The following is a 16,791-nucleotide window of genomic DNA, read 5'->3' as shown; positions in this document are numbered from 1 at the left end:
GCGGTGGATGTGATGTCCCCTGTAAACCAGCCAAGACTAGGAAAGCAAGTTTCCATCTCTCAAGGAGATGAGTGAACCAAATGGGATTCGTTACACAGTCACACTTACCTAGACTAGTTTTGTATTTGCAGCTCCATATTTACTAAATTAATTTAAATACCACGAGTTGCTTTGGTGAGATTCGAGTCACTATGTCACTACCTCCTTAGGTAATCTAATTAACATGGTTAAAACCATTAACTGATTCAATAGCAACTGGGAGATAAAGAATACTGGAGTACAGTGAGGCTACTGAGGACAGACAGCACAAAAGGGCTATGTCATGCAGTAGGATAAATCTGAACTCCCTCCCTAGAAGGCTGAGGTGAGATCAAATTGAAAATGTCAAAACTGAAAGTAATATTGCTTTGTTAGCTGAATGTGGATCCAATAAAGTTATGTAAATAGAATTCAAATACAGATCAGCAACAAATAAACAGCACAGCAGGCTCAAGGACCAAATAATCTAGTCCTGACCCTGTAAATCATAATAACACAGACGTCTGTTTAGAGAAAAGGGGAAAAGAACAGGTTTCACATCAGTGAATATTAGGACCACACCACTGAAATATATGAGTCTTGCTTGGAAAAGGCTTGTTTCCATTCGATCTTAAATTAAAAATGCATCAGGTTGCACTTTAAATTCGACAGAAGAGGAAGGGTGGGGCTTCTTCAAATGTTAATGGTATGTTCAGAGGTACAAACTACAAATGTTACTTGCAACTTTGTGCGTCAATGTCAATACTGCAAGGTCCAGTTTCTGTGAAATAACAGAAGATAAACAGACCCCTTCACAAGCCCAAACTTGCAAAAATCGCAGGTGCATAATCCTGGTTCATTTTAGTACCCTTGTCATGACTAATTACTCACAACCTATTATCTTCAAACTTGCTCTTACTGAATCATTTTCCAACTCATGGAGCTCCACTCTTATGACTCATGACTGTATTTTCAGTCATCTAGACTTAAACTCTATTTTTTGAGCACCCCTGCTGCCTCCAGACCTCATTTATTTTTGTATGCAAATTACTTTGGGTGAGTAGATTAATCCTTAGAAAATAGAACAAAAAGTGATTATTTTGTCAGCTGAAACACAACACAAGCAAAATGCAGATAAACTGAGAGGGGACCCGACAGAGGTGGAACTGACTGAGGGGCATGAACAGGATGGATAGCAAGCAAATAAAAAAAACCGAAAGAACTGTGGATATTGAAAATCAGGAACAAAACCAGAAGGTGCTGGAGAACCTCAGTAGATCTGGCAGCGTCTGTGGAGAGAAATCAAGGTTAACATCTCAGGTCTGGTGCCCTTTCCTCAGAGCTCAACTAGAGTAGAAAGTAGGTGTATCCTTTAGGTGAAGAATAAATAACAAGGGGGTATAATTTTAAGATAAAGCAGTGGGTTTAGAAGGGACTTTAGGAAAATGTTTTCACCCAGAGGGGTTGGGTATCTGGAATGCAGTGCTTGGGAAGGTACCTGAAGTGGGAAACCTCTCAACTTTTGAAAAGCAGCTGAATGAGCACTTGAAATACCAAAAAATGGGATGAGCATAGATTTAGATGAATTTTGTTAGTGCAGACTTAATAGGCTGAATGGCCTCTTCTGCACTGCATGACTCTATGAAAACATCAGTAATAAAGAAATTAGAAACAAACAGAATACTGGAGAAACTCAACAGATCTGGCACCTGTGAAGAGAAAATTAGAGTTAACATTTGGAGTTTATTAACCTCCTTCAGAACGGTAAGAATTACTGAGTTTCTCCAGCATTCTGTGTCACTTCCAAATTTCCAGTATCCACTTATTTTACCTTCATACAAAGACTTTAGTAGCCCTCAAAATCAACAAATAGACAATAGACAATAGGTGCAGGAGTAGGCCATTCTGCCCTTCGAGCCGATGAATCAAATGGTTTCCACACAGTAAAAAAAAGATACAACATAGCAGATGTTCTAAGATTAATCTTAAAACATTTTAGAATCATAGAGATACACAGCATACAAACAGACCCTTTGGTTTAACTTGTCCATGCTGATCATACATCCTAAATTAATCTAGTCCCATTTGCCAGCATTTAGATTAGACTAGATTAGACTTACAGTGTGGAAACAGGCCCTTCGGCCCAACAAGTCCACACCGACCCGCCGAAGCGAAACCCACCCATACCCCTACATTACCCCTTACCTAACGCTATGGGCAATTTAGCATGGCCAATTCACCTGACCCGCACATCTTTGGACTGTGGGAGGAAACCAGAGCACCCGGAGGAAACCCACGCAGACACGGGGAGAACGTGCAAACTCCACACAGTCAGTCGCCTGAGTCGGGAATTGAACCCGGGTCTTCAGGCGCTGTGAGGCAGCAGTGCTAACCACTGTGCCACCGTGCCGCCCACACCACTGTGCCACCGTGCCGCCCACAACCACTGTGCCACCGTGCCGCCCACTAATTGTCCCATTTGTCCCATTTCCCTTGAAACCCTTCCTATTCATAGACCTATCCAGTTGCTTTTTAAATATTGTAATTGTACCAGCCTCCACCACCTCCTCTGGCAGCTCATTTCCATACTTGCACCATACTCTAAGTGAAAAAGTTTGCCCTTCGGTCCCTTTTAAGTCTTCCCCTCTCGCCTTAAACCTATAGTTTTGACTCACCCATCCTGGGAAAAAGACCTTGGCTATTCACCCTCTCCCTAAAGCTCAAACCCTCCAACCCTGACAACATCTTTGTAAATCTTTTCTGAACCTTTTTAAGTTTTATAACAACTTTCCTATAGCAGGGAGACCAGAATTGAAGGCAGTATTCCATCAGTGATCTCATCAACATACTATACAGCCATAACATGACTTACCAACTACTATACTCTTATTACTTCCAAGCAATAATACCTCCTTTGAATCGGAAAATTGTGCATGCACTAAGCCATTAAGAAAGGTGATAGAAAAACCAGGGAATTATGGTACTAACAAAAATAGAAATTGCTGGAAAAGTTCAGGTTTGGCAGCAATGTTTTGGGTCCAGCGACCCTTCTTCAGAACTGGTGGTAGCTAATAAAAAATTGATTTTTATGCAGAAGATAGAGTTGGGAAGGGGGTAAGGAGTAAACAATAGATGAAGATAGAGCCCAAAGAGAGAAGAACAGTTGGACAGACAAAGTAGTGGATAACGGTCAGCCTGAGAGAATAAATAGCTATTAATGGGGACTATTAGTGGCTTACAATGAGTTGTGTATAATAGCAAACCAGATGATAACCTGGTGTGGGGATTGGGTAAGGACATGGGAGAAGATGCCTCAAGCCCTAAATTTGCTGAACTTGATATTGAGTCGAGAAGGCTGTAGAGTTCCAAAGCAGAACATTGGGTGCTGTTTTTCCAGTTTGCATTGAGCTTCACTGGAGCACTGCAGCAAGCCGGAGTCAGAGATGTTGGCCAAGTCAGCTACGAACAGGGACTATTAATAGCTCACAATGAATTGTGTGCAATAGCATGTGATAACAAGGCCTTATCTATGGGAGTTCAGGTAAGGACATTGGGGAAAGTACCTCAAGCCCTAAAATTGTTGAAATCAATATTGAGTCCAGAAGGCTGTGGAATTTCCAAGCGGAAAATGAGGGACTGTTCTTCCAGATTCATATTCATTAGTGAGTTTTGAGTAGATCTGTAGCTCTGGTTGAGGTTCTGGGTGTAAGTTTGCTCGCTGAGCTGGAAGGTTCAGTTTCAAACGTTTCATCACCAAACTAGGTAACACCATCAGTGAGCCTCCGGATGAAGCACTGATGGTATGGCCCGCTTTTATTTATGTGTTTAGGTTTCCTTGAGTTGGTGATGTAATTTCCTATGATGTCGTCATTCCCTGTTCTTTTTCTCGGGGGTAGTAAATGGGATCCAAGTCAGTGTCTGTTGAGAGTGTTCCAGTTGGAATGCTATGTTTCTAGGAATTCTCGTGCATGTCTCGGTTTGGCTTGCCCTAGGACGGGTGTGTTGCCCCAGTCAAAGTGGTGTCCTTCCTCATCCGCATGCAAGGATACCAGTGAGAGAGGGTCATATTGTTTTATGGCTAGTTGATGCTCATATACGCTGGTGGCGAGTTTTCTGCCTGTTTGTCCAATGTATTGCTTGTTACAGTTCTTGCACAGTATTTTGTAAATGACTTAGTTTTGCTTGTCGTCTGTGTAGGGTCCTTCAGGTTCATTAGCTGCTGTTTTAGTGTGGCGGGTTTGTGGGGCTACCATGATGCCAAGAGGTCGGAGTAGTCTGGCAGTCATTTCAGAGATGTATTTGATGTAGGGGAGAGTGGCTAGGATTTCTGGATGTGTTTTGTCTGCTTGTTTGGGTTTATTGCTAAGAAATCAGTGGACTGTATTTGTTGGGTACCCGTTCTTTTTGAATACACTGTATAGATGATTTTCCTCTGCTCTTCGTAGTTCCTCTGTGCTGCAGTATGATGGCTCATTGAACTAATGTTCTAACGCAGCTTTGTTTGTGGATGTTGGGATGATTGCTTCTGTCGTTCAGTATTTGGTCCAAATACTGAACGACAGAAGCAATCATCCTAACATCCACTCCCTCCCAACTCTGTCTTCATTTTCCTAGCTACCATCAGTTCTAAAGACAGCTTACTGGACCTGAACATGAACTCTGATTTCTGCCAGACCCTGCTGAGCTTTTCCTGTAATTTCTGCTTTTCAGCATCTGCAGTTCTTTCGATTTTTGTTTTTAATTATAATGCTAGTCTAACATCAACTGCCAGGAGATACAGTTTATTATTTTAAAAAGGTGACTGCATATCTTGAAAACCTTTAGCTCTCAAAGAACGAACTTGGAATCGTAAAGGGTAGACCATGCCCAAAAAAATCTCTCTGAAGATGCATTAAAGTATCAAATAGGAGAATGTCTTCGGACATTCTTATTTGGATCTCCAGAACCTATGTGCTCATAAAAGATAATTAACTAAAGTTAAAGTTCATGGAATCAAAGGCAAATTATTGATCTGGTTCAGAAATTGACTGAACGGAAGGAGGCAGAGAAAAGAAGAACGGGCAAATACTCTAATTGGTAGAATGAGACTTATGGTGACTCAGATGCATCTGTGTTTTTGGTATTAGCAACTTAGATGAAGGGATAGATAGTAAGAATAAATCGTCATTTATCAAAATTTTCCAAATATATAGGATAGGTGGCATTGTTAATGAATGTAAAACTTTATCATTATTTAGAAACATCTATAGATGAAGTGAATGGGTAAGACAAAAAGGATTTCAATGTATAGGTACGTATTCAACCTCATTGGACTGAAAAAACTGTTCTTTCTAAATGGTGAAAACCCAAGACATCTGTGATATAAACATGGTTAGAATCATAGAACATTAAACTTCCATGAACATATACAGAAAATCATCGAAAAGGCAAATGATATACCAGACTTCCTTGCTCGAGGACTACAATGAAAGGAGTGGAAAATTATGCTTCAGTGATACAAGCCCTTAATCAGACCACATCTGGATTAGAGTGATAGAGATCCTTCGGTCCAACCCATCCATGCCACCACATATCCCAACCCAATCTAGTCTCACCTGCCAGCACCCAGCCCATATCCCTCCAAATCCTTCCTATTCATATACCCATCCAAATGCCTCTTAAATGTTGCAATTGTACCAGCCTCCACCACATCCTCTGGCAGCTCACTCCATACACGTGCCACCTCTACGTGAAATAGTCACCCCTTAGGTCTCTTTTATTTCTTTCCCTCTCACACTACTAGTTCTGCACTCCCCGACCCCAGTGAAAAGACTTTGCCTATTTACCCTATCCATGGCCTTCAGTTTTGTAAACCTCTATAAGGTCGCCATTCAGCCTCCAACACTCCAGGGAAAACAGCCCCAGCCTGTTCAGCCTCTCCCTGTAGCACGAATCCTCCAACCCTGGCAACATCCTTGGAAATGTTTTCTGAACCCTTTCAAGTTTCACAACATCTTTCCAATAGGAAGGAGACCAGAATTGGATGCAATATTTCAACAAAGGCCTAACCAATGTCCTGTACAGCCGCAACATGACCTCCCTACTCCTGTACTTAATACTCTGACCAATAAAAGTAAGCATACCAAACGCCTTCTTCACTATCCTATCTCCCTGTGACTCCACTTTCAAAGAGCTATGAACCTGCACTCCAAGGTCTCTTTGTTCAGCAACACTCCCTAGGACCTTACCATTACGTGTATATGTCCTTCTAAGATTTGCTTTCTCAAAATGCAGCACCTCACATTTATCTGAATTAAACTCCATCTGCCACCTCTCAGCCCATTGGCCCATCTGATCAAGATCCCATTGTAATCTGAGGTAACCTTCTTCGCTGTCCACCACATCTCCAATTTTGGTGTCATCTGCAAACTTACTAACTGTACCTCTTATGCTCACATCCAAATCATTTGTATAAATGACAAAAAGTAAAGGACCCAGCACCGATCCTTGTGGCATTCCAGTGGTCACAGGCATCAGTGTGAAAAACAACCCTCCACCACCACCCTCTGGTCTTCTACCTTTGAGCCAGTTCTGTATCCAAATGGCTAGTTCTCCCTGTATTCCATGAGATCTAATCTTGCTATGGAGAAGATCTCCTGTGGGGAATCTTGTTGAATGCCCTATTGAAGTCCACGTAGATCACATCTACCGCTCTGCCCTCAACAGTCATCGAGGGATATGGGTACATTGCAGGAAAGTGGCATTGCGTGAGGAGGAAGCCATAAGGGCCAAATGGCGTTTCGCAATTCCTATTTCCTCTGTTCCTAACAGACATGGAAACACACAAAAGAGGAGTAGGCCACGTGGCCCTTCAAGCTTGCTCTGCCATTCACGGCTGATCATCCAAATCAACAGCCTGTTCTCACTTTCCCTACATCCTTTGATCCCTGTAGCCCCAAGTGCCAACTCCTTCTTGATACAAAGTTTTGACCAACTGCTTTCCTTGGTTCACCACTCTCTGGGTAAAGAAATATGTCCTCATCCCGGTCCTCAATGGTTTATCCTGCAATCTTAAATTGTGATCCCAGTGCTGAATTCCCCTTGCACTGGGAACATCCATCCTGCATCTCACCTAACAGTCCTGTTAGAAGTTTATGGATTTTTATGAGATCTCCTCTCATTCTTCCAAACTCCAATAAATACAATCCTAACCAAATCAATCTCTCCTCATAATCAGAAATCAGTCTGGTATACCTTTGCTGCATTCCACCTCCAGCAAGAACATCCTTCCTCAGAAAAGAGGACAAAAACCGTATATAACATCAGTGTGATCTCACCAAAGCCCAACGTAATTGCAGCAAGACATCCCTGCTACTGTGCTCAAACTCTCCCATTGTGAAGGCCAACATACCATTGGCCTTATTTTACTGCCTGATATACTATTTTGAGATGTATATTTTCAGATGTCTATAGCATGCTTCCCTTCAGCAACTGGTGTAAAAAGGATATCAAGATCTCATTGCACGTGCCCCTCTCTCAACTTATAGCAATGCTGATAAAAAAGCTGCCTTCCTGTTGCTATCAAAGTGGATAACATTACATCTTTCCGCATAATACTACTTCTGACATATAATTGCCCACTCAATCAGCTTCTCCAAATCTCACTGAACATCTTTGAATCCTCCTCACAGTTCACCCTCCCACTCAACTTTATGTCATCTTCAAATGCGGCAAGATTACATTTAGTTCCCTCACCTAAATCATCAACAAACATTGCAAACAATTGGGGTCCTACACTGATCCTTGCAGTACCCCACTATTCTCTCCTTGCCATTCAGAAAATGATCTATTCCTGGTCTTTATTTTCTGTCTGTCAGCTAGTTTTCTATCCACCTCAAATTACTTTCCCCAATTCCATCCACTTTAATGGTCCACACTAATATTTTATGTGGACTTTGTCAAAAGCCTTCTGAAGATACATACCGATAGAAGCTTTTAATTAGTTTTTATGTTCATTGCAAGCTTACTCTCATGATCTGTTTTCCCTTTCTTTGCTCTCCCTTGCTGAAATCTAAACTGTTCCAATTCCTGTTGTTTGTTCTAGCAAATTTGTATGCCTATCCCTTGGATCTAATATTATCTTTAATTTCCCTTGTAAGCCATGGTGTAGCTATCTTTCCCATTCTACTTTTGCATCAGACAAGAATTAACAATTAGTGCAGTTCATTCATACACTGAATGCTTACCATTGCCTTTCTACTGTCATTCCACTAAAAAACATTCCCTAATCTATCATAGCCAACCTGCACCTCATACCACTGCAGTTCATGTATTTCGATTAACACCCCTGTTTCAGCATCAAATTCATCACTATCCATGTTGATGAGGAATTCGATCAGATGACAGTCACTCATTCCAAAGGGCCTCTCACAATTAGATTGCTAATTATTTCCTTCTTATTACTCAATAACCAGTTCAGGATGGTTTGTTCTCCAGCTGGTTCCTCAACATATTGGTTCAGTAAACTATCCCACATACACTCCAGGAATTTCTCCTCAACAGTGCTGTTATTAATTTGATGTGCCTAAAATATTTGCAGATTAAAATCATCCACAAGTGCAAATATTCCTTTATTAGATGCATCCTTAATTTCCCATTTAATGCCATTCAGAATCTCAACTTACAGTTTTGGGATCAATATATGATCTCAACTAATTTTTTTTGCCCCTTAGTGTTTCTCAGCTCTACCCACACTGATTCTACATCAATGGAGCTAATATCATTCTCCACCATTGTGTAAATTTGCTCATTAACTAGCAATGCAACTTCACCTCCTTTTTCCTTCTCTCTGCCATTGCCAAATATTGAATATCCCTGAATGTACAGTTCCCAGCTCTCATCACCCAATAGCCATGTCTCGATAATGTCAAATATATTGTACTTGTTTTATTTATTTACACAATTAATTTATTCTTTTTATTTCAAATGCTCCATGTATTAGGAACAAGGCTTGTGTTTTTTAAGATTATTTGTCCTGTTTCTGGGACGGGCTAAATAGCCTATTCCTTTCTCTAATAAACCCTTCAACACAACTTCACATGAGGACATCACGCCTCATTCCAACTTCAAAATATGCAACCATTTTCCAACTCACAGAAAGCATTACTGTCCAATTCAGCTATAGTCACAGTCATAAATCACTAAACATCAATGATTGGGTCTCTAAATTCACCTATGCCCAAATTCACCACTAATTGATGAGACAGGCTTTCTGTACATGTGTAGATTGCTTCATTTAAATAGCATGGTTTAATACAGTCAAGTCGTCCAAGGTATTAGTTACAATAACAGGAGTGGAATAACAGCTAAACAAAATGAAACAAGGAATTGTGGATACCAAATCATGAGAGACATGGATAGGATAAATAGACAAGGTCTTTTCCCTGAGATGAGGGTGTCCAGAACCAGAGGGCATAGACTTAAAGTGAGAGGGGAAAGATACAAAAGGGACCTAAGGGGCAACATTTTCACGCAGAGGTGGCGTGTGTATGGAATGAGCTGCCAGAGGAAGTGGTGGAGGCTTGTACAATAATAGCATTTAAAAGGCATCTGAATTGGTATTTGAATAGGAACTGTTTCGAGGGAAACAGGCCAAGTGCTGGAACTAGATGAGGTTCAGATATTTGGTTGGCATGAACGAGTTGGACTGAAGGGTCTGTTACCGTGTTGTACATCTCTAAGACTCTATAAAGGTCTGAAACATACAAAATCAGAAATTGCTGGAGAAACTTAGCATTATCTGGTAGCATCTGTGCAGAGAAATCTGTGCAGAAGTGTGATCCTTCTTCAGAACATATATGCACTTGTGACTTCAAATCCCATTGTTGCAAAACTTGCGCAAGAATTTGATAAATCCATTCACCTTTTGGCTAACACTACATGCTCTATGCAGTTGATTTAATTGCCTTATTGTAAACAATTATCAGAAAATAGCAACTTAAAATTGCTCCATTTCAATTCTAAACAGGAACTATGGATTATTGTTGTGAGATACTTGAGAATGCTGTAGCAGAAAGGTAACCTAAAGTTGAGGCCAAGACAGATTGGCAAAACAGCTTTTAGATAAATCTGACTGTGCCTGCTTCACTCTTGAGAATCAACATTTGCCAAGCATTAAAAAAAAATTCACCGGCAAGAAAGTAAGATAATCAAAGCACAAGAGCTGCAGTCATTGACTCCCATATCCTTTGCCAATACAAATCACTGTGTATATATCTCCAGCTTCCTTGCTTTGTCTACTCAGAAAGGGCAGTAACCTATCTCAACAGATGTTTTAGGACACTTTGTAGCTTTTTGAGCTACATTTTGCTTTTAAAGTTATTTTTTATGAAATGGCATCAATGTGCAAGAAAACAAAATTCCATATCTGTTCCCTTGGGCCAAATATTTCTTGATCATTTCAAGCTCTCTAATGTCAGATAAAAGTATTGTTGTATTTACATGATTTGAATCTACTACAGCAAAGCAGCAGCAGCAACTTCCTCTTTCAACCGCAGTCCAAACTCGACCTTATCACAAACAGCAGTAGCACAGTAACTACTTCCTTTTCACATTCCCCCACGTTCCTGGGAGAAGCCATTAATTAAATCAATGAACTGTCAGTTTGGCTAACTTTGGTAGTCTAAGTCAGATGGTTCAAGGTGCACATAGTCACACAACAGAGACTTGAGTTTACAACCCAGACTGAGGCAACACCTCATCATTGAGGAAGCAGTGTGTGGTTACAGTTGACATCTTTCAAATACTTTGAGCAATACAAGCACAAGCAATCACATGCAATATTGCATAACATTCAGTAAGGAGGGAACCTTCCTGATCTTCTGGTCAACATTCTCTCCTCAAAGCATAATTTAAAGTAAATTACTCTTTTAGCTCACTGCCCCATTGAGAGGAATTGCTGATCAAGAACAACTAGGCCGGTCATGAGAATAGTCATTACACTCCATTGATGCAAATTTTTTCCTGTGATAAGTCCCTGCATAAATTCAAGGGTAGTTTCTTAGCTGTAATGGCCAGGTGATCGTAATCCAGAGAATATATTCAAATTCCACTTTTGCCAGTACAAATCACTGTGTATATATCTCCAGCAAGTTAATTTAAAAAAAATCTGTATGTAAGTAAAAGAGACCACAAAGCTGCCTTTGATTGCAGAATTTCACCACTGACTTTTGGAGAAAGAAACTTGGCATACTTATCCTACCTGGCAATATTTGTCCCCAGTAACTTAAAGATCACTGACTCTTAACTGCTCTCAACTGTATCAACTTCTCAGATTAAGTAAACATTGACGATAAATGTCATTCTCATCAAGAACAGCTATAATCCAAATTTATAAAACAAAGATGTATTACATAAAAGTACGAATATCCATGTAAAAAGTGGGTTATATTACAACTAAACTACTATGCATATAATTATTATTACCAATCTCTACTGAAACCTAGAGTCTGTGAGTTGGCACTAACATAAAAATCGCTATTGAACCAAGACTCAGAATTTCCATGCACTACTCGCCATCCCCATTTCTTTACCTGAATTCACCTTCCATCTAAAGAATATGCTCTCCCTTGTTGAATCCTAACTCATTATATAAATACCATTTTTACAGGGGCTCTTCTGAGCAAGTGGCAGTATTCTTTCCTCTGGAAGAGAAGGCCCACATTAAATCCCATTATCTCCTAGAGGTGTGCCATGAATAGCTTGACTGAAAATATCTATCAATGCCAATTGTTGTTTAATATTGGAAAATATCACAAGGAGTTTGTCAAAAAAAAACACAAAAGGAAATATTAGGACAGTTAAATAACAGATTTCAAAGAAGTTAAAAGAGGAAATGTCAGACCTTCAGTCCTAGGCACGAATGAATACTCTGCTACCAGTTATCAAGTTAAAATTGTCTAACTTGATGGATACAGAATCGGAGGGCTGTGAACTTTAAGGACAATGCAGATATGGAGCAGGTAGCGCCAGAGATGTGAAAACCACGAGAATATTAAAATTGAAGCTATTTCAGACCAAAAACTGGTACAGGATAAAGTCAAACGATCTAACAGGATCAAATCAGAGATCTGAATCACATCTTCCTCCCCCAATACCTTTTCCAGTAAAATATCATCCTCAGAATTCCCTTCCCGATAATCACAATCCCACTCCCAATAATCAATTGTCTGTCAAAACCTTATCAGAAGCAACTCACCATCTTGAACATTTTCTATCCTACTACTGGAAAAAAGAGACAGCAGCATGTACTATTTACACAGTGCACTGCTGCAACTCACCAAAGTTCTCCTTCAACAGCATCTTCCCAAACCACAACTTTCACCACCTACTACTAGGGCATCAGACATATGGAAACAGCACCTTTAAGTTCCCCTCCAAGCCACACACGATCCTAATTTTGAATTATATCTTTGTACATTCATGGTGGCAGAATCAAAGACATGGAACTTCCTTCCTAATGACACTGTGGCTGAATTGACAGCACATGGACTGTAGAAATTCAAGGAGATGGTTCATTACCATCTTCTCAAGGGTCCTTACGAACAGACAATAAGTAGTACTGGTGGCACTCACATCCCATTTCATTTAATTTTTTTAAAAAATCACCCTCCAAATGATAGCACACATCAATTCCCTGCAAAATGATCCAACCTATTTCTTACTGACCAACAAAGCATCCATGCTGTCAGAAATGAGCTTTCCTTCGTGAATACACATCCCATTGATCAGACCTTCCTCCATTACACCGGTTCTTCATCCCCACATCTCCTTCCGTTGCATCACTATTTGTTGGCCAAGATATTTAGTCTGCCCCTGCTGTGAACTCCAAGCATCTCTGGCCATGAGTTGAGAGTGTGGTGCTGGAAAAGCACAGCAGATCAGGCAGCTTCCGAGGAGCAGAAGAATGGATGTTTCAGGCATTCACCCTTCATCAGGACTCAGCCTTCGCTTCCACTTTTTTTTATTGTTTCCTTACATAAGAGCATAAAGGTAGAGCAGGAGGAAGGCAATTCAGCCCTTCAAGCCTGATGCGACATTTAATTAACATTCAATTCTATGGGCCAAGTGATAGTGGAACGAATGCAGATGTACGGTAACTTTTGTCACTGCAGACTCTATGGGCAGGATTGTATGATTCTACAATTCTATCATTAGCCTCTTAATTCCAGATTTTTTTTGGCCTCATTGTATGTCAGAGCTGATGGTCAAGTGAAGGAGAAGAAAACCCACCATACATACACAACACAAACAGAAACAGGAATACTCAGCCAATAAGGTCATGCTATTTGAGTATCCTTCCATCTTTTCTCATCTAAATGTATTTATAATCCTCCATTCTCTTCTCTCTCATACTCTTGCTCTGCATCCTCTTAAATATGTTTATTTACTTTGATCACTCCACGTGACAGGAACTTCCATATTTTCATCACTTTTTGCACCATGAAGTTTCCTCTGGAGTTACTCCTGATTTCTTGGTGACTATCTCAGATTAATTGTCTCTAGCTCATGCTCTTCCCACAAGAGAAAACATGCTCTCTGCAATCATTTGTTTAAAACCTTTCAGAAGATCACCATTAATTCACTCTTGAGCCATCTTAATAAAAAAAAAGGACAAAGCCCATCAATCCTTTCTCAATACCATGGGATTTATGTTCTCAATATTCTCAGTACCCTCGGCATTGTTTTAATATCTTTTTCTTTAACAAGGAAAGCAGAACTGAAGGCAGTATTGTAAATGTGATGCAATCAAAGTTTGATACATAGCTTCGCTATTTTTTAAATCTATCCCGCGAGAAACACTGGTTTTTTTTTAATGGTTTTGTTAACCTGTGGCATGTTTAGAAACTAATATATTTGTACTTTGACATTCCTTTGTTCCCGTACCTTAAGGAGTCTCAAATTCCAACTAATTGTGGCATTTCTATTCTTCTGACCAAAATGTACCGTACATCTTCACTTTTATAATTTGCCAACTATTTGTCCAACCTGTACTTGGAGATTATTTATTTATGCGACTCATCTGCAGTATAATTTGTATGACTGTCAACATCCAAACCATTTCTTGCACTTCTGCCCTCACCTTTCCCCTCAATCCCAAGACTACAACAAGATCCCCTACGTACTTACTTTGCACCCCACTAGTTTCCATATTCAAAGGATTATCTTCTACCTTTACTGCCACCTCTAGCTGGATACCTCCACCAAACAAATGTTCCCTTCACATCTCCTTTCAGCACTCCAAAGGGACTGTTCCTTTTGCAACACTTCAGTTCTCCTCCATCACCTCATTCTCTCGCCTCCCCCAATAATTCCTTCCTATATAATCACAGGACAAGTGGCATTTGTCCAAGGCCCACATTTTCATTCCATGCGAAGAATGATTTACTTGTACCTCTTTCAATGTAGTCTATTGACATCCACTGCTGACAACATAGTCACCTCAACATTGGGGACCACAAATGCAGAACAAGTCACCACTGTGCAAATTACCCCTGCTCAGTCCACATCAATTATCTTTGTCTTTACAGTCACTTGGCATTTCATAATACCACTTGGCCTCATGCTCATATTTCTATTTTTGCATGGTGTGTTTTGGTGAAGTTCAACACTACCTGGGGGAACAGCAGCATCTCATTTTCTATTTAGGTCCTTGACAGCCTTCTGGATCCAACACTGAGAAGAACAACTTCAGACCACATAACTGTAAGTTAATATTTTAATATTACTTCCTCAGTCCAATGACCCCGTTTTCTTCATCCCTCAGTGTTTGTACTGTTTTTATTCACGGTTTTATATTCAGACGGCTTTGCTTTTATTTGATTTCAAGCTTTGTTTCCAGCCCTGTTATTGGGTATCAAGTCTCGATCTATTGTTGTCTTCTCCATAAACATTACCACTCCAGTTGGTTTTTGCTCATTGGAGATCTGTGGATTCCCAATCCCCCTGAACCGCTCCCTGACCATAACTCAAACCAAAAGGCCTGTCCTTTTGTTCCACTTGCTCCGCCGTCTTTTTCAACAGCATAAAACACATGTCTCATCCACCTCTCTTCAGTTCTGAAGAATAGCCATTTGATTTGAACTATCAATTCTGCATCTCTCCCAAAGATACCACAAGACTGAGTTTATCCAACGCTTGTTTTTATCTTAAATTGCCAGCATCCGTGATATTTTGCTTTTATATTACAGCAAGTTTATGGAATGCATTTCTCTACTTTGTTGTAGAGCTCCTCAACACTGAATATTAACCCCACCAATTTAGTCATCCATAAGGTTAGACACTGCATTTTTGTTTCCAAAGTCCAAATGATCAATCTAAGCTGTAAACGTCAGCGATCTTTTTAGAAAATCAATTCCCCCATACTGCTGAACTGAATAACTACCATAATTCTCACTCTCTGCTTTGTTTTGAAACATGCTGGGAATCCATCTGTCACTTGCCCTTGACTCCACATTCATTGATTTTCATCACAGTTCTATTATGGGCAAAGGCCTTCTGAAAATCCAGATACGTTGCATCCACCACAATGCCACTGCAAATCCTCTGTTACCTTCTCAAAAAAAAACATTAAGTTTTGTCAGGCACGACTTTCCATTTTGAAACCCACGCTGATTGCTCATTATTGTATTTCTCATTTCCAAGTGTTCTTATTCCTTCCTTCATAAGTTTTTTTTCTAAAATCTCTGATATTAAACTGATTGGTTTATAAATATCTGTACATATTGTGCCTCCATCCTTAAATAGAGGAATTACAGTCAACAATCCACCAGTACACCTTTTCACACAATAACAGGATAGAGATAATGCCTTTGTATCTCTTCAATACATTCTTTTGGATGTACATCATCCGGATCAGGAATGTTACCTTCTTTGGGGTTATCATGTTAAGTTAGTGTGAAGTTCTTTCAATATAAACCATCATGCAGAAGACAGGAACAACTATCTGCAGTACTTGGTATTTTATGTCACTGGGAATTAGCAAGTTGAGGTTCTTTCTTGCGCAATGTCATTCAATGAATGTGTTGAATGTCGATACACTTTGACCAATCAATATTATTTTTTTTACCTTTACGACAAGTAGTAGTATCTTAAAAGTAAGGAAAGCTGTAAACATAATGTGGGACTGTCATACGATTCCCCAGTTTTATCACTTTGTAAACTGAGACCTAAGGTTAGAGGTCGGGGAGCTGATGAATACAGGCCCGAGCCTCGTTTACCTGTAGCTGCCGCTCTCTCAAAGCCTTCAGCCGCTCCTTCCTCCTGAGCGCCTCCTCCTGCAGCTTCCCAGTTCCATCCGCCATCTTCCGGCTGCCCAGCGCCTACAATTCCCGGCAGTCCTTACGACAGACGTAACCAGCCGTTCACAGGACAAACAACCAGAACCGTGATGAGAGGAGGGAACATCGAGTGTATCGATTCGTTCCATGCTTGACACCAAGCTGAATTCTTCATCAGCCTTATCAAACACCAAATCATTAAAACAAGTTAGGAACACAAAACTCTTAGTTTTACTAATATACTGGGTTATCTTGCAAAAGCCTTCAAAATCTAATCATTTAGACATATGTTTTCCTTGTAAGCTGTTAAGGAAACGAAGAGTTAAATTATTCATACATACTGATCAGATTCATCTCGTATACTTTAATATGGAGCCACAGTTCATTTCTAAATATTCTGGTTTTCTTTTGACCAGGTTTTCCCTTTGAATATATACTCTGTTAAACACAAAATGAA

At 40.1% G+C, this 16,791-nt stretch overlaps 1 protein-coding gene across 1 annotated transcript in view; it reads right to left on the bottom strand.

Moving 5' to 3' along the window:
* ccdc12 (coiled-coil domain containing 12) overlaps positions 1 to 16,382 on the bottom strand; it is an 82,098-nt gene extending 65,716 nt beyond the window's left edge. Inside the window, exon 1 of the mRNA XM_060824443.1 lies at positions 16,275 to 16,382. Within this exon, the coding sequence (XP_060680426.1) occupies positions 16,275 to 16,358 (84 nt within the window). The 5' untranslated portion in view covers positions 16,359 to 16,382. The remainder of the gene's footprint in view (positions 1 to 16,274) is intronic.
* Positions 16,383 to 16,791: the final 409 nt, after the last annotated feature.

Source organism: Hemiscyllium ocellatum, chromosome 4 (assembly GCF_020745735.1).
Source record: "Hemiscyllium ocellatum isolate sHemOce1 chromosome 4, sHemOce1.pat.X.cur, whole genome shotgun sequence".
NCBI lineage: Eukaryota > Metazoa > Chordata > Chondrichthyes > Orectolobiformes > Hemiscylliidae > Hemiscyllium > Hemiscyllium ocellatum.
Note: the sequence above shows the minus strand (reverse complement) of the source record. Positions and strands in the feature narration are given on the sequence as shown.